Source organism: Antechinus flavipes, chromosome 3 (genome assembly GCF_016432865.1).
Source record: "Antechinus flavipes isolate AdamAnt ecotype Samford, QLD, Australia chromosome 3, AdamAnt_v2, whole genome shotgun sequence".
NCBI classification, from domain to species: domain Eukaryota; kingdom Metazoa; phylum Chordata; class Mammalia; order Dasyuromorphia; family Dasyuridae; genus Antechinus; species Antechinus flavipes.
In genome coordinates this window covers 43,199,061-43,222,013 of record NC_067400.1, presented here as the reverse complement: position 1 = coordinate 43,222,013, position 22,953 = coordinate 43,199,061, and the positions used below count along the sequence as shown (strand labels likewise).

At 37.9% G+C, this 22,953-nt stretch overlaps 1 protein-coding gene across 2 annotated transcripts in view; it reads left to right on the top strand.

Annotated features, from left to right (window-relative positions):
* The first annotated feature begins 6,243 nt into the window (after nt 1-6,243).
* The window catches only part of RNF13 (ring finger protein 13), an 87,708-nt gene continuing 70,998 nt past the window's right edge, over nt 6,244-22,953 (top strand). Inside the window, exons 1-3 of one of the 2 annotated variants that reach the window (XM_051983284.1) lie at nt 6,244-6,452; nt 17,931-18,053; nt 21,550-21,630. In XM_051983284.1, coding sequence (XP_051839244.1) covers nt 17,940-18,053; nt 21,550-21,630 — 195 coding nt within the window. In that variant the 5' untranslated portion in view covers nt 6,244-6,452; nt 17,931-17,939. Of the gene's footprint in view, nt 6,453-17,930; nt 18,054-21,549; nt 21,631-22,611; nt 22,838-22,953 lie in introns of those variants that run through there. The other variant, XM_051983285.1, reaches the window with a different exon arrangement.

Here is a 22,953-nt window from a genome sequence, read left to right as displayed (position 1 = left end):
GACTGACTTTTGCCCCCCTACTCCCTTTTTTGTATCTCTAACTCTTAGCAAAAGTGTCCAGGGATATTATTTGACATAATTATGAATAATAAATATTAAGTATCTATTGTGTTTTATTTATAAAGTTTTATATAGAAGGTGATGCTTGAGATCCATTTTAAAGGAAGGGAACTTTTGAGGGGAAAAAGAAGGAGAACAGGCTAAGCATGTGTTAAGAACCATGCCTAAGTGAAAGGACAGGTCAATTCTCCTACAGCCTCCACAGCTGTGGATCATAGCATCTGAAGGAGATGCAAAGCAGCTTTTACTGATGCAGATGTTGCTTGTGGACTGGGAAAATAAATTGGAGGCAGAGGGAAGAGGAGAGAGGTCAGACAATGCAACAGCCTCTCAGTCTCCTTGTATCATCATCATCCCCTCAAAGGAAGAGATCTGAGTTAGAGGTCTGAGTTTGACCTCCAGCAGCCATTGGCAGGTGGCTCTAGTATCTCAAGAGGCAGGTGGGGCGACCAGTACAAAGACAAGGAGGTGGGGAATGGGATGTATGTAGAGAGGGGCAGTTTATCTGAATCTTGGAGTATGGGAAGCATGTTCTGACAATGCTGGGAAGATAGAGCTGGGTCAGGTTGTCTAGGGTTTTCAAAGTTGAACAGAGGAATTTGTTTGATCCTAGAGGCAGTAAGAAAACTTGATCGAGTAGAGGAGTCACATGGTCCAATCTGTGCTTAAGCCAAATATCTGGCAGCAGTGTGGAGGATGGACTCAAGGTGGAAAGATCAATGGATCAGTAGGGTGTGAAACTAAACTAGATGAGAGGTGATGAGGACCTGAGCTAGAGTGGCAGCTGTGACTCCATGGCAGATGTAGATCTTGTGAAGGCCCTGTCCCAGCCAGGAGTCCACAATAAAGCAGAGATGATGAGCCTGAGATGGGGAATGGGGGAGGCTATAGATGCTATAGGAATAGAATGGGATAAAAAACAGGGATAGTCATCGCTGATCTCAAAGTTAAAATTAAAATAGTCAATCAAAGGAGAAAAATAGGGAAATTATATGTCAGCCATATTCATATTGTTTCAAACTATTCAAAACAACTAGTTAGTATAAGGTTGGAGTATTGCTGTGACATAGGAAATGATAAGTTGGTGGAGCCAGAAAAATATAGAAAAACTTGGGCCTAGGAAGGAAGATGTTATCCCCCTTCAGAGAAATAGAGGACAAATTAGTACAACCTTACATACATGCAAATGAATGTATATCTATATGATTATATACATAGTATATCTGTATGTGTGTATATGCATATCTATAAATACACATGTATATAGGTGTATATATTTGTCTATGTATACACACAGCCACACAAATATATTGGTGGTTAATTGTAGCCTGTTTAGGAAAGGTGGAGGAGAGAAAGGAGAAAAAAGACTAAAGCAAAAAATGCATTACAAGGAAGCAAAGAAAAGATGGACAGTTTGAAATACGTATGATATATGATATATACTTTCTTGAAATGGAAATTTACTACGAAGAAATTGAAACTATAGACATATGAAAATATGCTCCAAATCATTATTAATCAGAGAAATGCAAATTAAGACAACTCTGAGATACCACTATACACTTGTCAGATTGGCTAGAATGACAGGGAAAGATAATGCGGAATGTTGGAGGGGATGTGGGAAAACAGGGACTCTGATACATTGTTGGTGGAATTGTGAACACATCCAGCCATTCTGGAGAGCAATTTGGAACTATGCTCAAAAAGTTATCAAACTGTGCATATCCTTTGATCCAGCAGTGTTTCTACTGGGCTTATACCCCAAAGAGATCTTAAAGAAGGGAAAGGGACCTGTATGGGCCAAAATGTTTGTGGCAGCCCTGTTTGTAGTGGCTAAAGCTGGAAAATGAAAGGATGCCCATCAATTGGAGAATGGTTGAGTAAATTGTGGTATATAAACGTTATGGAATATTATTGTTCTGTAAGGAATGATCAGCAGGATGAATACAGAGAGGACTGGCGAGACTTACATGAACTGATGCTAAGTGAAATGAGTAGAACCAGGAGATCATTATATACCTCAACAACGATACTGTTTGAGGATGTATTCTGATGGAAGTGGATCTCTTCGATAAAAAGAGCTAATTCAGTTTCAATTGATCAAAGATGGGCAGAAGCAGCTACACCCAAAGAAAGAACACTAGGAGATGAATATAAACTGCTTGCATTTTTATTTTTCTTCCCGGGTTATTTATACCTTCTGAATCCAATTCTCCCTGTGTAAAAGAGAACTGTTTGGTTCTGCAAACATATATTGTATCTAGGATATACTTGCAACATATCTAACATATATAGGACTGCTTGCCATCTGAGGAGGGGGTGAAGGGAGGGAGGGAAAAAGTCGGAACAAAAGTGAATGCAAGGGATAATGCTGTAAAAAATTACCCTGGCATGGGTTCTATCAATTAAAAAGTTATTTAAAAAAAATGGAAATTTACTGTTACAAGTTTTGCATCCCCTTATGTTGTTGTACCCATGATGTTTTTTTCTGTTTTATTCTATTTTGTCTTTGTTTCAAATAATTTTTTAAAAAAGAAATAGGATGTGATAGTCATAAGATTAAAGTTTGTGATGCAACGCATATTTATCCAGGAGAATAATAGAAACTATCCAGTTACATTTGTCTTCAGACTTGTATTTTTTAGTTTTTCCTAGAAACCAGTGTGGCGAAGAAAGAATGTCTGACTTGGAACTCAGTCATTTTATCTGTCTATTCCTCCCTCCACCCATCTATTTTCTTTCTTTCTTCCCATCTATCTATCTAGTTGTTATTTAATAGTAAAGATGTGTCTAAGTCTTTTCTGATCCTAAGGACTATAGTGTCTATGGGGTTTTCTTGGCAAAAATACTGGAGTGGTTTGCTACTTCCTTCTCCAGCTCATGTTATAGATGTGGAAACTGAGGCAAACAGGGTTAAATGACTTGTCCAGAACCATAATGCTAGTTAATGTCTGAAGATAGATTTAAAAGGGAGTTCTCCCTAATCCTAGGCTCAGACTCTATCCCCCTAAGCCACCTAGCTGTCTGCATGTGTGTATGTGTGTGTTTGTGTATGCATAAATATTTGTTTTTTTTTTCCATTTGATTATAAGGTTTATATGCCCTAATATATGTTATTATTATTATTATTTTTTGTATTCTATTTCCTTTGTATGTCATTTAACTATCTTCAGGTCTTAATCACTGAATGCCATAGCATTGTCTCAAACTGAGATTTGTTAAAAGACCTTACAAAATGCCAAGGTCTCCCATTGCATCCAGGATCATCTCCAGTGGTCCTGATCTATAAATCACTGGATGCAGATGGCTCTGGAGGAGAAAGAGAGGCAGGTGACTTTGCAGAGACACCTTTTGCTCATTTCAGTCCATCTTGCCACGGCATCACCTTCCTGATCTCATGGTCCTCTTTCAGAATGACAAACATATACATTATATACAATATGCAGACATATATCTATCCAATCATTTAGCCTGCTTAAGTCTACTTTGTAAAATGAAATCATATAGAATTTGCTAAACCACATTCTATGCTTTTACATCCACTGAAGACTTTTCTTGGTCTAAAGAGCAAGACGCTAAACTAAAGAGTGTAGAGGAACAGAACAACTGTTAAGTTTCAAGCCTATAGGTTTATGAAAGGACTTTTGGCAATAAGTAATATTGCAGATGAGTAAGAGTTTCTCTGTACTGCTGGTTGGAAAATACGGAGGGATCCTAAAATCTTGGAGTAATTTTTTGCTTTCATAACTTAAAATAGATGATCATTAATTCATGCTACCTACTAATAATTCCTTTTCAATCATACTTGAGCCATTTAGAGCCACATTCGGGGGTGTACTGGAGCCAGCCCCAATCAACTACTGACATTGTTAAAATTTCAGCATGAGCATTAGCAATTTGAAAACTGGCAAATGCTATAAATCAGGGCTTGGTTTAGGTTTTTTTTTTTTTTTTTTTTTTTTTTTTTTTAATGGACTTAAGAAAGTGTTGGAGAAAATGTTAATGTGCATACTGTCATCGGATCCCTGTAATATTCTGACATTATATTCTTTTCTCTACAGTTTTTCTTATCAGGAAAATGAGAGCTGGTGATCTCTCAGGTCTCTTCCAACTTTAACATTCTATAACTTTTTTTTTTTTTTAAACTTTTTCTAAATAACTCTTTAGATAGCTAAGAGATAGTTAGGCATTATGGAAACAGTCCGGGGTTTTTAAGTGAGAGAACCTGATTCAAATGCAATTTGCTCGCCTTAACTCTGCAAATAAGTCACTTAGATCCTCTAAGTGATTTATGAGGGGCAGAGAGGAAAGGGAGGTAAGAAAGCATTTTTGCAAACAGTGAAGTGGGATCTGGTCAGTATTTTGATCTTGTTAAGGGCAATGGGAAATCCATTAAAGTTGACAGGTCAAGCATTGAATAAAAAAAAAAAAAAGAAAGAAAACATAGGAACAAGACAAACGAAAACAGACCAACCAGATTATGAGGCAGAGAGTAGGTGACTTGGAGTTCAGAAATCACGAGTTAGCCTCAGACACTACTGGATCAGTATGATTGATCAGTGACTCATTCTTAACTTGGTTCCTCATCTGTTGAAATAGGGACAATAATAGCACCCAACCCGACAGGGTTGTGAGGATAAATTGAGATAACAGCTCTATTATCCTGGTTATTATATTTTTATTATAGTGGATAGTAGTTTGGGCGTCAGAACATCCCAGCTCTCATTCTTTGTGGAAAGATTAACTGTGGAACATTGGGATAGATAATCTGCTCTATCCCACCTGGCCATAAACTATCTAGAGAATTGTATTCAGTTCTGGGGGAAATTAAGAAGCGTCTATCAGGTAGCTAACATGCCAGGCATTATGCTAAACCCCGGGGATAAAAAGAAAAGCAAAAACCAGTCCCAGCTCTTTCTAAAAGAGCTCCCAGTTGAATGCAACATGCAAACAACTATGGGCAAAAGGGATATTTGCAGGTTAAATTGGGGGTAGTGTCAGAGGGAAGACCCTAGGATTAAGCAGGTCTGGGGAAAGCTTTTGGCAGAAGAGGGGATTTTAATGAGACCTGAAGGAAGCCAGGAGGAACATTTTAGGAAGGTTTTATCTAAGAGCTAGAGTAGAGACTGTCCATCACGGTGATGAACCCAGAGAGCTTAAGGTTTCGGAATAAGGTGAAGAAGTTGGAAGGTTTGGCTTGGAGGAAAAAAAAGAATTCGACTCCGGTTTGGCCCCAGAAAGCAGAACTAAGTATAATGGGTGAAAGCTGAAATACATTTCGATTGGAAGAAATATTCCGTGACAAATGAGCTACTCCAAAGCGGAATGGGTGGCCCGGGGGAAGAAGGGAACTCACTTTTCCCCAGTGCTTACTAGGTGCCAGGCAAGTGCTAAAAGGTTTACAAAGATTATCCCTTTTGCTCGTGGGTTGCCCCTCCCTGGAAATCTTTGAGGGCAGCTTGTTGTTTGCGGGATGGAGGTTGGGGGACTCGGACCACGCGATCCCCAGCATCTGACAATTTGAGATTCCGGGACCCAACCGCACTTCGGGAGCCAGTCTCCGGACTCCTCCTCCGAGAAAAAACCCAACAGATCCCAACACTTCCCCCTCGCGCCCCGCCCCCGCCCCGGGGCATGCTTCGGCTCGGGGGCATCTCGCCTCCCACGGAAGCCAGCTAGGGAGCCGCCTTCACCAGAAGTCTTCTGGCTCAGCCTCCCACTCATCGTGGACCGGTCCGATCTTGCCCAGGCAGTGGCCCGGGGGCAGCCCGGGCGCAGATGGGCGTGAGCATTGGAAAAAGGGAGGAGCTTAGCTGTGCGACCCCGGCAGGTCTTTCCCAGAGGGATCAACACTTGTCCAGACCTCCAGGGGCCGCATCTGTTAAATGGGTTCAGTCCAGTGCCTAGGAGCTGCCGCGTCTCCTAGGAGCCCCCAGGGCAGGCTGTCACTCCCTCCCAGCCTCACCAAGCAGCCCCTATGCAGCACCTCCGATCCGCCGGCTCCCACCTTCCCTTCTGCTGGTCCACTGTGGAGCTGGGTTTTACAGCAGTGAGGACAGCAGCAGCACAGGGGCAAAGGCGGAGGGGAGGAGGAGGGGGCGGGGCTAGATCTCGCGCTCTCTTGACGGACAGCTCTCCTGACCAAGCGCTTTCCCCAGCTCCTCCCCGTCGTCCCGGGCCTCTACCAATGAGAACACGAGGAAGGCAGGATTTCCTCCTCCCAGCCGTGTTGTCGTCTCTTCTTTGGCTTCTCCGCCGTTGGGCCCGCAGAGCGAGCTCCGGGGTCATGGATGCCGCTTAGGATCTCCTGACGCGACTGAGTAGGGATTAGGGACGAAATCGCTCTTGGCCCGGACGGTCCAGCCGCCCAGCCCCGGCCCCTCCTCCCTCAGGTGAGAGCCGCGCCTCGGCGGGGGCCTACACCGTCCGTTCGTCCGTCCGTCCGTCCTGTCGCTCATCCCGGGAGCGTGGGTTCCCCGCTCCCTTCCTCCCCCCCTTCACTTCTCGGGGCGGGGCAGGCTGCGGAAGCCTTTGCGGGAACTGATCCCCGCCACGACCGGTCCGCCGGACCTAGCTTCCGCCCCTCCCCCCACTGATTTTTTTTTAAAGGGCGGAGGGGGTGTCGTAAAGTTTTAATTTGTTTGGGTTCCTTCTGCTCCGCCCTCGAGGCAGACTGAGGGCCACGGGGTGGGAGAAGGCGGCCGAGAACGCCCCTGACCTGCGTGACATTGTCTCCCCCCCCCCCACTCCCCTTCCGTGCCTTGCCGTGGAGGCGGGGAACCCCGCTGGAAGAGGAGCGCTCTCACCTCTCCTTAGGTTCTTTGGAGGGGAACCCCGCTATTTCCCGAGGGCGTGGTGAGGAGAGGGATCCTCCTGCTTCAGCCAGGTGGGCAGCTGCCCCAGTCTTGGGCCCCTCGTTGGGACGTCCTCCCCGAGCGATGGGGGGTGACCTCGCCCTGCAGCCTGAGGGCTCCCGCACACTTGGGATACGCATAGAAACGCGCGTGGCTAAACAGCTGTCGTGCTCTGCCCGGTCTCCTTTTGCCTTCAGTGGGCTGGCCTCCGGGACTTGAAGTGCAGGGTTCCAGCCTTGGGGGCTGATAGCCATCCCCTGTTGCGAGTTTTCTTCCATCTCAGGCTAGAGTCCTAGAGCCGGGATGCCCCGGTGGGGAGTTTGCTGGCCTTGGGGGTCCCCCGCCACCCCTGACATGGGGTGACCTTGGCTGGTCCTGAGCCTCAGTTTCCTCATCTGTAAAATGAAAGGCTTGAATGAAATAGACCGTGGGTTAGCCTTAAATTGGTGAGATTTCAAGTCCGAGATTTGTGGAGGCGCTGCCGAATGCCCAGTTTGAAACGGCTTTGAGTCCTCAGCTTTCGGGGCAGTCCCTTGGCTCAGCCCTGTGCCCCTCTGAAGACTGGGGCAGGCTTGGGATGAGGACATGGGCAGAGTGACAGCTCCAAGACATAGGCTTAGGGGCTACAGGGTGACTTTGCTTTACAGATGGTTACATTTCAAGTGGGGAAAAAAAAATGTGTAAATTCTGGGCCCCTCGTCCCCTCTCCAGTCTTCTGAGATCTCACTCCTCTCCATGTGCTGTCAATCCAGTCGGTGCTGGCTCTTTGCTGTTCCCTGGAGCAGATACTGACCTTCCCGGCTTCCCCTGAGTTCCAAGTAAGAGAGAGAGACACACACACACAGAAAGAAAGAGAGACGGTCCTTACTAAGGAGGTATTGATTGGATAGTAATAATGTTTACTTGGAAATAAAATGGAATTCAGCCAGTTCCCACTCTAACGAGGTATTATGTCACATGGCATTTTGACATGAGACACTACAAAAAGGGATTGTTTGGGAAAATGTTAGAATCTCAAAAGAGGGCTAGAATTCTTATTTAGAAAAATAAATCGCTTTTAGTTATTAAGCAAAAATGTTTCTTAAGTACTTTTATATGACGGGAGCTATAATAGGCATTAAGGATACAATGAGAAAATAAAACAGTCCCTTCTTAGGGAGCGCCTTTTTTTTTTTTTTTTTTTGGAGAGCACATAGATATAAATGAGTAATTACTTTTCCTTTCTGTAGGGAAGATGCTAGCAAGTTCATGCAGAACTGTACACCTACAGAAAAGGAGATGAAAAGTTGTATATGACCGTATACTTCAGAAAGTCTAGTTTGGTTTTATTGAAGGGTATTTGAAATAGTCATATATGGTCAAGTTGAAAAGGCAAATTGAATAGTGATATAATACTGCTGTATTGTACTGAATATCCTATGTGTTCTACTACTGAGAAAGAAATTGACATTTAGTAACCTGGTTATTTAGTGCAGATGAAATTACATTCATGGGTTTTCTTGTATTTCCATTTTAGGTTTACTGTTTTTCCAAACTAGAAATCCTGACTCATCATTTTGAAAATGTTTGCATTTAGTCACAAGGAAGACTGGATTTGGGAGCAGGATAGGAGTGGGAGAGGGAGAAGAGAATGCTACAAGATTAGTGTAAATCTGTTTCTATTACTGAAATAAAATCCAATTCTAGTTTTCTGCTGAGGGAAGGGAGAAGGGATTAACTACATTTTCCTATTGCTGTGAAGCTGACTTTTTAGTTTTCTTTATTCATGCAGTCACTAGACTTTTACTAGTTAGATGTTCATGGGATAAGGTCACAGGATTTAATTCAGCAAATATTAAGTGCTTGCCATTTTCATAATCGTATTCTAGGTATTGGATGGAGACAAGTAGAAAAAGCTATTTGGTGATGTGAAAAGAGTGCTGCAGTACTTGAGTTTAAAAAGGCTTAGTTTAAACATTGGCTCTACCACTTATATCTCTGAATAAAATTTTAGAAGGTCTTATTCAAAGGATTTTAATGAATATGTAAAACAAGGCTGTATTTTTTAAACTTTAATTTTTTTCTTATCCTGAACTTTAATAAATACCATGAAGTGGGAGCTTTTTCATAAAACAAGACATAGTATTACCCATGAAACTAAAGATAATAATATAAAGCTTGTTTTATTAAAGCATATATTCTATGAATTCAGCACATTAAGTGCCAACATCTGTCCCCTTGTCAGCATTCCTTTGGACATTCCTTTTCTGTGCATATTAAAAATTGCTTCATTCATGTGCTTGACTTTTTTCCTCCCATCACTGGCTGTCATCAAACACTTGTTAAGCATTACTGTATGCTAGGTGCTGTGCTAAGCACTGAGAATGCCAGTATGAGCCAAAAGGTTGTTAAGGGGCAGGGGGTTTGCCACTCTCACCATTAGGAGTTTACATTCTAATGGGAGAAGAATACACAAGAAAAGGAAACTGAAAAAGGGAAGGAAGAAGCATGTTGGAGAAAGCACTGACTCCATCCTTCTGAGAAATGATGATGACTGGCCATCAGTAGAAGCCCTGGGAGGAACTGCCCAATGAGAGGGAAGGGCTTAGGTAATTCCTAGACAGGGATTCCATTGCCAGAGTGGTTTTCCAGAATGAAGAGATTTCTGGGACATGGTGAAGAACCTTGCTGATAAAGGAGCCCAAGTCATTCCCTCCTTATCCTATATAGAGTGAAGCGCAGTTGCATCAGGAGGCCCATCTGGAGACGAGGTCACCATGATCCCCCCCTTCCTTGTAGTTCACATTCTTCTGACCCTTCAAGCCCTTTTTTCATTTTCAGGATGATCAAGAAATAGGGTACCACTAGCACTTCTCAGATTTGCACCTTGATGTTGAGGTGTTGCCCCAAAGTTCTGAGGAAAGGTCTCTGCCAGTCCTCCTCCATCATATAGTAAGGCTGGGAGTTTAGCCTCTATAGAACATCCCAACTCTCTTATAACAAGTTTGTATAATCACACACACAGACACAGTCCCAAATACATCCACAAATCAACCTTGTCTGAAAATGGGTCTCTAATCCATCACTTTTCTGTCAAGAGGTAGAAACAATACTTTATCCTACCTGTCTTTTGAAATTGTGGTTGGTCATTGCATTTATTTTTTTAAAGTCTTAATTTGTAATAGAAATTATTTTTCTGCTTTTGCTCCATTTTGTTTTATTTCATGTAAATCCTTTTCATGTATCCTATTATGCAATATTATTTAATTATATTCATATACTATAGTTTGTTCAACTATTCCTCAGTTAATGGACACTCCCTTGAGTCTAGTTCTTTGTTATAAGAGTGCTGCTGTAAATATTTTTGTATATGGGGTACTTTCTTTTATCTCTTTTGTAGTTTATATCTATTAGTAGTATTGTTGGGTCAAAGGATATCCACTGTTTTATGACTTTTTTGGGGTATAATTGTAAATTGCTTTTCACATTGGCTATACATTTCATAACTATCATCAGTGTTGGGTCTAAAGGATATTCACAGTTTTGTGGCTTTTTTGGGTATAATTGTAAATTGTAAATTTTCACAGTGGCTATATATTTTATAACTCTACCAGCACTGCATTAGAATTCATGTCCTTCCATATCCTCTACACTAATTGTCATTTTCTTTTGTCATTTTTGTGATGGGTAAGAAGTAGATCCTTGCAGTTGTTTTAATTTAAATTTCTCTTATTTAGTGATTTGGACCATTTTTCATTTTGAGAATTGCCTCTCAACTATCATTTGATTATCTGCTGGAGAATAGTGACTTATTTGTTAAGAGAAGGTTCTTTTGTTGGGAGAAATGAGAGGGGCTTACGAGACATACTAGCAATATTAAAAAACAATTAATATATGTTAACAAAGGAAAAAAAAGGAAAATGAAGGCGTGATCAGAGAACCAACATAGTATTGCTTAGCTCACACTCAGAACTTTTCTGGATGAGGAATTGTCACAGTTGACATTGTCATAGTATAATTTTTGAGGACATAGAGTCATTATTAAATCATCATCCAAGTAGGAAGGAGGACTTGATGGAAGAATTGGATGGTAATTTGACTAAAAGAAGCTTAAAGTTTGGAGTAGCTAGATGGCACAGTGGATAGAGCACCTGCCCTGGAGGAGCAAAGTTCAAATTCTGCCAAGACTTGCCTAGTATAACACTTTTTGGTTGTGTGATCCTGAGCAAGTCACTTAACTCCAAGTGCCTCACAAAAAAAAACAAACCCAAACAAACTCCCCCAAACAGCTTTTATGTATTTACATCCTAGTTTTTATTCTGTATTTTACTAATAATAGGGATGGGATAATTTCATCCTTCTTAAATTCCATGAAATGGTCACAATTGTTAAACTCTTATCTTTCTCTGCATATTTTTATATTACTGAAATAACATGATAAAAGTTGATTAGTTTTTTTTACAGAGGATCATAAACATAGTTAATGAATTTGAAGATATTTGAATATTCATCATTGGTAGGAGTAACTCATCTTTAGCATATGTATATATGTGTGTGTATAGCTAAATACATGTGATTTACAATTTTATTGGCATATTGGTTTTTACAGCACAATCATTTCCCAAATACCTGATCTCTTTTTCTAGTAGTAATGTCAAAGTAATTGTAAAGATGTTTTGTTAAACATAAAACTTCCAAAATGGTTACTAATTTTTAAATACTAAGACCCAGAACTTCATTATCAGATAGATTAGTAATACAGACTATTAAGAGTAAAGAGAAGTTATTGTTTAAAAGCATGCATTTAGATTAAGGTAGGAATGGGACTCTCAGCCTAGTTTTGTATTTGTAAACATGAAGGTATATTTTTAAAAAGCTTATTGCATTAGGTTCTGAAAGACATCATTACATTTTTCGCATATAATAAATTATTATTTTTATTATTGAAATAGGATAATTTGTTTAGGTTTTAGAATGCCTTATAGAATTAAATTTATTTCTTGTTCTCTGTACCTATACTAATTGGTGGAGATTGCTTAGAAGGGAGTCCATTATAGGAGAAGCTTGATTATTGCTGGGGATACTTCACTGATTGCATTGATTTTTGGAATATCATTTTGTTATAATTACCATGAATCATCTGATTATTACATGTCTATGTAGAGAAGTGAATGTAGATTACAAAAAATTTTTTCTCAAACCAGGACCATAACTATTCTGATCAAGATACAAATGTAATATTGTTTGTTAAATGTATGGTGTACTTTTTCCTTTAATATCACAATTCAGCTAAGTACAAATCAATAAAAATTAAAACTCGTTGGTATGGTACTGGTTATAATATAAATTGGTTCATTAATACAATAGATTACACAACACGTGGAAGAAATGAACAAAGCAATAATGTTCAGTAAAGCTAAAGAGGAGGCCAACTGTGATGAGAACTCCCAGCCTGACAAAAAAGCTGCTGTGAAAATTTTAGTGTTGACAGAAATAAGGTGCAAACCAACAGTATTGTATATAAAATTAAAAGTTATTGCACCAACAAAACTAATGCAGCTACAATTAGAATGATAAAGTTAATTGGAAAAAGAATCTTTGCAGAGAATTCTCTAATAAAGTTGTCATTTACTACATGTAAAAAAATGACAGCAAGTTTTACAGCAAGAAATCCAAACTATCACTATATTTTAAAAAAAAAATGTTCCAAATCACTAACATTAGAGAAGTGAAAATGGAAACAACTTTAAGGTTTCCTCTTATATTCATCAGTATGGTAAAGAAGATAAAGGAGAAAACTTTGGAAAAATAAAAATTTATCCTTGGTGGAGCTGTGAATTAATTGGTTCAAGCATTTTTGAAAGTGGTTTGGAGTAATATCTAAAAAGTCACCAACTCTGCATACCTTCTGATCCATTGAGAATCCAGATTTTACCCCAAAGAGTTGTAGTAGCAAAGAACTGGAAACTGGGGGAAGGGGAAGGTACCCATCAGTTGGAGAATAATAGCTAAATAAATTATGATATGTGAAATAGAATAGAACAGAACACTATTGTGGTATAGGAAATGAAGAGAACTTTTTCTGTTTTTCAATAGGAAGGAGACCTTTGAGGAAAAGTAGATGTTAGGGATAGACTTTTTCTCCTCTTCCACCAAAGAAAAAATAAAACAAGAGAATAGAAGTCCAGCAACAAGACAAGCAAGACAACTTTGAAAATTACATGTTGAATTTATTGTATTTTAAAAAGTAAGCTCTACATGAAAGAAATTTATAGTTTTAGATACAATCATAGTGTTTTGGAAATGTTCATTTTATTTGGTGATTAATTACACAGAATTACACAAACTGTTAGCTGTTTAGATGTTTTTGTTTTTGACAGGCACTGAAACTCCTGGATAAACAATAGATAAGTTATTAATAGGGGATAGGGAATTGGAATGCTCCTTTGTTGAGGGACAGGTCAGTTCACAGAGAACCTCCACAGCTGTGGATCATAGCATCTGAAGGAGTTGCAAGGTAGCCTTTGCCTGACACAGGTGTTGCGCTCTGGGAATGAGATAAATTGGAGGCAGAGGGAAGAGAAGAGAGGTCAGCCAATGCAACAGCCTATCAGTGGGGAGGTTGTCTAACATTATCTAACTCTCCATCTCATCTCAGTTATACACAGTGATAGTCATATTAGTTTCTCCCCATTTATTTGATTTTTTCCCCCAGTTGCTTCTAAAGCAATTTTAAACATTTTTTTTAACCTCCAGAATTCTCCCTCTTCCTTATTCCCCACTCACATTCCCATTGAGAAGGCACATGTGAAGTTAAGTAAAACATTTCCATAAAAGTCATGTTGCAAAAAAAAAAAAAAAAAAAACCCCAACACCATAGATCTTCCCCCCCCCAAAAAAAAAAAAGTAAAAAAAAAAAAGTATGCTTCAATCTGTATGAAAACATAATACTTATTTCTCTAGGTATAGATAGCATTTTTCATCTTAAGTTCTTCAGAGTATACTTGAATCACTAATAATGAAAATAACAAAGTCATTCATAGTTGATCATCCCTCAACATTGCCATTACTTTGTAAACAGTATGTTTCAATTTGCATGAGCTCAGGGAGGACTTTCTAGTTTTTGTGAGGGCTCCCTGCTCATCATTTCTCAAAAAGCAATAATATTCCATCATAATCACGTACCACAATTTATTTACACGTCTTCCGAATTGATGGACATCCCCTCAGGTTTCAACTCTGCCCTGAGAATAAAGCTGCTATACACATTTTTATACACATAGATCATTTTCCTCTTAAAAAAAAAAAAGTCTATTGGAATATATGCCTAGTAATGGTGCTGTTAGGTCAAAGGGTATGTATAATTTTATAGTCCTTTGTGCCTAGTTCCAAATTTCTCTACAGAATGACTGAAACAGTTCATAATTCTACCAACAATGCATTAATTCTCATTTTCCCCATATTCCTCCCAGCATTTCTCATTTCCTCCCTATGGCCCATTAGTTAATCTCATAGGTATAAAATTATTTTAATTTGCATTTCTCCAATCAATAGTGAGTTAACACTTTTTTTTTAATATGGCTATAAATAGTTTAATTAGTTAATCTGAAAAGTGTCCCTATTTTTTGATGATTTATCAATTGGAAAATGCTTTTAATAAATTTGACTCAGTTCCCTATATATTTGAGACATGAGGCCTAAATTAGAGAAACTTCTTTTAAATTTTTTTCCACAATTACTATTACTAACTATTTCCCTCTGTTAATTTTATTCTCTTTCCTTTTACCATGTCCCTCCTCAAAAGTGTTTTACTTTTGGCTACTCCCTCCCCCAATAAATCCTTCTTTCTACCATCCTCTAAAATCCTTGATTTGTCACAAAGTCATTAGCTTATATTTGCTCAAAGCTAATTTTTAAGAAGTTATTTTTCTCATTTGTTGGAATCCTTACTAACTGCTAACTAATTAGAGTTGATCTAATTTTACAAGAAGATGTTTTGGCCAGAACCTGAAACAAGGTACTAAGTAGAACTAATCAATACAAGGCTTGTGTTCACACCTTTACTCATTGGAGTCCACAAGTATGCTAGCTTCACAAAGTACACTTTCTAACTTCAAGGGAGTCCACGCTTCCCTTAAAACTCATTGGGCCAGAGAGCACTATGGGAGAAAACCCATAATCCCATTCTCTCAGAAGAGGCAGATAAAAGGCCAGCAATGAGGGATCTATGGCAGAATACATTTTTTCCTCTTGGCTGGCTGATCGCGCTGGACTTGAGAGGAACGACTCTGGTGCAGAGAACACTTTGACGGATTTCAGTGGAGCTACGCCAGAAGCCCTCTCTCCGCGGCAAGTTGGTGGCTGGGCTCCCCAGAAGGAGATAAGAGAGACCTTCCATCTCTGTCTTGGTTGGAGGCAGAAGAAAGCAGAGGCAGAGGCTGAAGGACAGAACCTTTGGATTTGGAGACATCCGAAGGGCTCCAAGCCTCTAAACCGGCTGTGCTTTGAGAAGAACAAACTCCAACATTTGAACTCTAACACTCATTGAATTTTTGTGCTTTTCCATTTGACCAATTTTGCTATTTAAAGCATTCTTCTCCTCATTAGCTTTTTGTACTTACTTTTGTATCACTCTTGTTTGTCTTTACAATTTTTCCTCTACTTTTCTAACTTGATTTTCAAAATCCCTTTTGAGCCCTTCTATGGCCTGAGACCAATTCTCATTTTTTCTGGAGGCTTTGTTTGTAGGAGCTCTGACTTTGTTATCTTCTTCTGAGTGTGTGCTTTGATCTTTCTTATTACTTAGAAACTTTCTATGATCAGAATCTTTTTTGTTGTTTGCTTATTTTCCCAGTCTTTGCTTTTGCTTGGCTTTTGGACTGTTTCCAGAATACAGGGCATAATGTCACAAGCGTCAGGGATTTTTTGCAGCTGTTTTTGGAGAAACTTCTAGGGACCTGGAAGTTCTTGGTTATTCCGAGGTGGTGGGAGCCAAGGAGAAATGTATTTACTACTTTCGTGGCCTATATGCTTTCATCTGTGAGTGACCACAAGCACTTCTCTGCACTCCGGATCTGTGGGGAGGGTCCTGATCCAGGCTGACTGGCTGTTCTGGTATGCTAGTGCTCTTGCCCTGGGACTCTGAGCCAAAACTATATTCTGGACCTTGAGTATGGGCAAAGCAACATTGATTTAGTGTTAGGAAAAAGACAGCCTCCTGACTATTTGACCCCCAGTGTCTGTAGGCTGAGATTTCTTGAAGCCTCCCTGCTGTTGCCATTGCCTTGGCTAAGGATTTGTTGGTTCCTAAAGCCTGATCCAGGTTGGCTGGTTTCCCAAGGCCTTCTTACCCTGGTGCAACAGATCTTTCATGCCCTCTCCTTCTTTTATCCCCCTTTCCTGATCTTGCCCATTTCTCTTTTGTTGTATTTCTACCACAAGTATGTATGTTCAACTTTAGTTGATTGTTATTTTTCATATGTGAAATAGGTAATGAGAATCCTGTTTCCCCCATTCCTGATTTAGTATCTATATCTTTTTCATGTGTTGTGTTTGTGAATCTTCTTCCACATTTCTTCCCTAGTAAATCCTTTTTCCTTCTATTCTTTCATTTCTTAAGACCAACAAAATTAAAAAACAAAAACTCCAAACACAAAAAGCCTCACTTGTGTCTTTCTTGTGTTTGCCTTATTTAACTTTCTCTGTGATGCTTGAAGATGTTAATTCTCTGAAAGAAAACTTGCTTTTTGTCCCCCATTAGAATATAAGTACCTATATATAGCCTGTCTCGCAAGGCTGATGTAAAACTCAAACGAAATGTTATTTTTTTTAATGTTAAACATGTGCAATTCTTCTATATATATTTCTACAAATACGGTACATAAGAAAAATCATATCAAAAAGGAAAAAAGAAAGAAAACAAAATGCAAACAAACAACAAAAAGAGTGAAAATACTGTGCTGTGATCCACATTCAGTTCCTACAGTCCTCCCTCTGAGTGCAAATGGCTTTCTCTCCATCATAAGACCATTGGAACTGACTTTATCATGAGATGTTGATGATGATACTTTTAAAAGTACTTTGCAAAGTTAAAGTGCTAAATATAAATGCTAACTGTTGACTTTTGATATAGTTACCAGCTTTTCTAGTGGCTACTACTTATTTAATATTACAAAGACATAGATTTTACTAATTTACTAATTTTTTTTACTAATTTACTAATTTCAGGAGTTAAACATAGCTTTCTTTTGTTTCTAGGAAAAAAATACAAATAGCTCAGCCTGGAATAATCATTGCCTATCATGCACTTTCTCTTCACCTTCTGAGTTTTAGAACTTCTAGCTCCCTTCGGTACTTAGCTCATGTATCACTGCTTTTATAAATCCTTTAATGAATCTTTGTTTTCTTTCCCATAATCCTTTCCTCCCCAAAATTTTTTTTACTTTTTCCCTCCTGAAATTACTTTGTATTTACATACTTCTACATGTGTTGTATCCCCAGTAGATTGTAAGCTCCTTAAGGACATGTTTGTTTTTTCTTTTGTATGTCAGGTTCCTAATAGATATACTTTACACATACCATAATAAACGCTTAATAAATATTACATGACTCAGATTGAATTGCAAATATCATCTGTAAAAAGTGGGAATTAAAAGAGTTTTACATGGAATTGTTATGGAAATTTTTAATACACCTTTTATCATGTAAATCTGTTATTACTAATTAGTTATTCATAATAAAATTAAAATATGGGTTTGACCTGAAACATTAATAGCAATATATTTGTAATATACTTTCACAATTTAAGAATTTATGTAAAGAAGTTTACATATTTATGTATTCCATTGAATAAGGACCCTGTGCTAGTAATAACATAAAACAATGTTTTAAAATGATTGCTAATGAATTTATAGCTATTTGTCCTCAGTAAATATATGCTAAATGAATAGCATCGGTTGACTATTGTGAAGTGCCATTTTAAGAAATCATTTTTTTTTTTTTTTGCCTTCTCATCATTCTTATGTGCTTATTTTTCAGGTGATTAAGATGCTGTTATCCATAGGGATGTTAATGTTGTCAGCCACGCAGATATATACTATTTTGACTGTCCAGCTGTTTGCATTCTTTAACTTATTACCTGTGGAGGCAGACATTTTAGCGGTAAGTGTAACTGAAACAACTTAATGTGTCTGAAATAAGTGGGAGATAAATTTAACAAAATAACACCCAAACTGGTTGTGTGCATGTGTTTATTGACTTTTATAATATGCTTATTCTATGGGATAAGTAATTAACAATTAGAACTTCATGATTCTCCTAATGCTTTGAAATTATCTTGCCCATAGATATTTTGTGATTCAGGCAAGAGTAGTTTTTAGTGAAAAAAAGGCATTTACAGAACAATGATTGAGACTGTGCAAGTGTTTATAGTTCTGTTGCTTTTATCAGTTATGATATGAAGCTATGAAGATAGTCTAGGAAGAAAGTCCTCAATTTCTGGGATTGTTACTCAGACTTTAAGCTGATTTTAAAAACATTTTAATTGACAACTTTTGTTTCAAAGTCACATACATCCAATAATATTCCTCCTGCTCCTCTATTCATAAAGCTGTCCCTTACAAGAGAATTAAAAAAAATTCAGCAAAATTAACATATCAACCAAGGCTGTTGTCATATGCAGTGTTCACACATTCAGAGTTCCTACCCTCTGCAAAGGAGAAGAGGAAGCTTAGTCTTTATATCTCTTTGGAATTGAAGCTTGCTCATAATTTTACAGTGTTACTTGTTATTTTTCTTTCCATTTTCGTAGTTATTATGGGTATTGTTCTTCACTTTGCAACAGTTCATATGACTCTCTATAGTCATCATATTCATTGTTTCTTACAGTGCTGCAGTAATTCATAACATTAACATATGACATTTCATTTAGCCCATTTCTAAGTTGACAGTAATCTATTCTTTAGTGCTTTATTACTACTGAAAGTGTTGCTATAAATATTTTGATCTATAAGAGACCTTTCTTTTTATTATTAGTTTTCTTGGAATATCCATCTTGAATGGATCAATGGTAGTGATTTTAGTCATTTTCTTTGAATAACAATTCGGTGGACCAATTTTTAAAGATTTCTTCTTGCACTTAGAAATATTTTCCTAGCTTCATAACTTTGAAGTATTAATGTCATAAATAAATTACAGTTTTGATTACTTATTGCTTATTAAAAATGACTTAGGAATTAGAAAAGTGGTAACATGATCAGGAACCTTTAGAGCTAGCAAGAATCTCACCTGTAAGATCTTGTTGGACTTTGCTTATATAAATGCACATTCTAATTGAGAACTCTGGAAGTCTTGGAGTTTTTCTGGAAGATGAACTAGGGACAAAGGTAGTCAGTGTCCATTGCATACAGCAACAGGGTGAGTCTCCCCTTTGTCCTATACAGCCGCTGGTAAAGGCTCATTACCTGCAATGGGCTACATATGCTTAGGTTGTGGGTTTTCTATGGCCCTGTGCAGCCTGCCCCAAGGCTGCCTGCTATGGTGCTCTCCTCCTGGCCCAGTTGATGTCTGAAGTTTTTTTCAATTCTATTATTCTGTGAAATGTGCCACTCCCCAAGTCCCAACTTCCCAACTTTTTGCTATTTTTTATCCAGTAGAATGTAAGTTCCCAATACCTAGTACACAGTAGATGGAAATTACATTTTTGTTGACTCCAGCACTATGGTCTCACTTTGTTTTCTTGGGGTTCCTGATAATCTTCATACCTTTCTCTATTACTTAATTCCTTTCCAACTCTCTGCAAGGGTGCCCAGGACTGCCCCATCCTTGAAAAATCTTTTTTTCCCCTGAAGCTGCTATCTCCTGCTCATGGCCAAGTTCTTTCACATATCCTGGTTTCTGTCAAAGAGATCAAACTTTGAGTCACCTAACTTCAGAATCTTGGCATTAGTAGCCCCTTGATCTCTTTCACCTTACGTATTAATATTGCATCACTTTGCAAGTGTTTTTGATCCAATCTGGGGTATAGACTGTACACCCTTTCATGGCATGAGAACCCAAGGCTGGACTCCTCCTGCCAATAATAATTAATAGCTTAACATGAATAGGATATTGCTTCAGCTGAATGAGGAATTCTAGGCATGGAGATGATACCATTAGAAATGACTCATTAAGTCTTTATTTTTATGAGATGTGCCAACATTATAAACTGGGTCTGTTTCCTTATTTGCAAATAAGAGGATGGATCTCTAAGGTCTCTTAGTTCCAAATTCTATGATCATTTCCACAAATGGAGTCAGTACATTTAACTTTCTGTGATGTCTTTTTCTTTAAAAAATTTTTTCTTCTTCTCTTTCCTCATTTGAAATACAAGATTATTATTCAGGTAAAAATCTAAAACCACAGAATTAAAGAAATTCAGAACCAGGAGGGCTCTTAAAAATTATTTAGTTCAATTCCTTTAATGTTTCAGATACAGATACTAAAGCTTAAATAAGCTTCTTCAAGGTCATCAAGCAAATTATGGGTAGAATTATGAAATAAAGAAATGGTATTGCTTTTGTTTTGTTCTAGCTTGAAAGGGGTGTGTGTGTGTGTGTGTGTGTGTGTGTGTGTGTGTGTGTGTGTGAAAAAGAGAGAGTGAGAGTGAGTGTGAGTGTGTGTGTGTGTGTGTGTGTGTGTGCCTATGCATGTGCTGTTCAAATGTTGTTTTATAAATACAAACTGTACTTTTTTGCTGGGTTTTGCCTAGTGTTTCATTTTTCTTTTTTGAGCCTTAGAGAAGCTTAAAAATGAATATGCAAGTATATTGAAACAGAACCTCTTTTTCTTTTAAAAGTGCATTTGAAACTCTTTTCAAATTCATCAGGAAGTATAGTTATAAGAGTATTGATTGGGGTTAGAAAAACAGGAGTCTGTTTCTAGTAATCTTTATAAAAGGAAGAAAATCAAATGGATATTTTTTTAGGGGTAAATTGTGTATAAATTAGTAAATATGTGTATAAGTTAATTAGTTCCCATAAAAATTGCTTATTATGCTAATTGTTTGCAAAGAAACCATCCTATTTGAAAACCTATATTTGTGTGTATGTGAAATCACTAAGAATTTAGTGAAAATTTCACTTAAATCATAGGTCACCAAAAATAAATAATGAATTTTAAATGGAAATTCTCTCCTTGTGTCTGTCCTTCTTGTGCTTTGTGAGTGACATGCAAATTCCATAAGATTCTACCAGGCTGTTAATACTTCATATGTAGACCTCCCAATGTGTTCAAGGACTAGCCTAGTTAAATGTGGAGGGGAACTCATTATCAAGTTGGGTTCAATGTGTGAAATTTTTGTACCAAAAAAAAGCCTCATGAATATAATCTAAGGTGGTAGAAAGCTTATGATCTACACTGGTGATAGGAGAATGCAAAAATGCAGGTGTTTGAAGTATTTGTATTGACTTAGAATAGATGTTAAGCATATTTCTTGCCATATTTTATGTGAAAATGCATTTGTAGATGAAATTAGAAGGATTTATTTATATATATGTATACACATGTATGTAGCATAAATGAGATAGCAGTAGAACTGATTAAATATAATTATCAATGTATTGCTTTCATTCTGTTGCATAATATAAATCTAATTTAATCATTTTAATTTTCTATGTAGTATAACTTTGAAAATGTATCACAGACATTTGATGACCTTCCAGCAAGATTTGGTTATAGACTTCCAACTGAAGGTTTAAAGGTAAGAAATAGTATTTAGTAAATTATTAGCATTATTTTATGTTAGCACATTTTGTTAATAGTGTTTAAAGTATCTAAAAATATGAATATATGATTCCCTAAAAGTTTTATAACATTTTGATCACTTGAACTTCAATTTTTGATATCCATTATAGGTTGTCCTCAGTTTATGTGAAGAGGTTATATTTCAGAAGTTCATTTTTATTGCCAACATTTTGAATCCTTGAGTGCATTTCCCTTTAATAATAATATTTAAATGGCACATTAAGGCTTATGAAGTACTCTTAACAAAATCTTGAAATGGGTAGGACAGGTATTGATATCTCAGTTTTACAGATAGAGCCTAAGGCTTTAAGGAACTGAACAACTTGTCCAAAGTTCTACTGTGGGTGCTTCATGCCTGAGGTTGCATTTGAAGCTTAATCACCCAGCTTATACAAGGCTGTAGCAATGATGATGTAAATGCCAGTTGATTCATCAGACCTTCATACAAAGTCTGATTTAACTCATTGTATAGCAAATATTTGCAATTAAAAACAGTAAATCAAAACGGTAACAATACTTTTGGGCATTAAAAGATAAGTTTAAATATAGCAAAACATTGAAATAAAGTAACATATCCCACAGTCCCCTTAGCATGACTGACTTGGCATTAAACCTAATAAGTCTTTGTGTTGTTTCCAGGAATCCACTTCCCTTTGAACTATGTCTAAGCCCCTTTGCTTTTGTTTGCTTCACTTTGCATCAGTTAATATAGGCATTTTTATATTCTCTCTTCATCATTTTACATGCTATAAATATGTTTAGCCTAGTTATTACCAACTAGATGGACATCTCATTTGTCTCCAGTTCTTTGCTATAATAAAAAGTTGTTATAAATATTTTGGTGAGTTTTTCTTGTTAATGATCAACTTGAAGTGTAAACCCAGCAGCAGAATTTCTGAGTCAAAAGGTACATATGTTTTGATTATTTTATTTGCAGGATTCCAAATTGTTTTCCAGGAATTTTCATACTGATTCATAGCGCCACCAACAGTGTACCAGTGTGCCTGTTATCCCAGGATGATGAGCTGAAAACATTGCTTTTCTTAAGAGTCTTGGTTTCTGGGTTCTGGACTGTCTCCATCAAGGTCTGAGGGGAGATGGTGGCCAAGGTGGTGACATAGTTTGACTTTTCCTGGCATATGCGGCTGTATGTTTCTCTCAGGGTATGTTGCTGTGTCAGCTAGGCAAGTTTTACTGCTTTGTGAATGGCCTTTGCTTGGCAGTTGGTGGTTATGGCTGGCCCTTTCTCAATCAACAAAGGTTGCTTCCCCTGAGGATG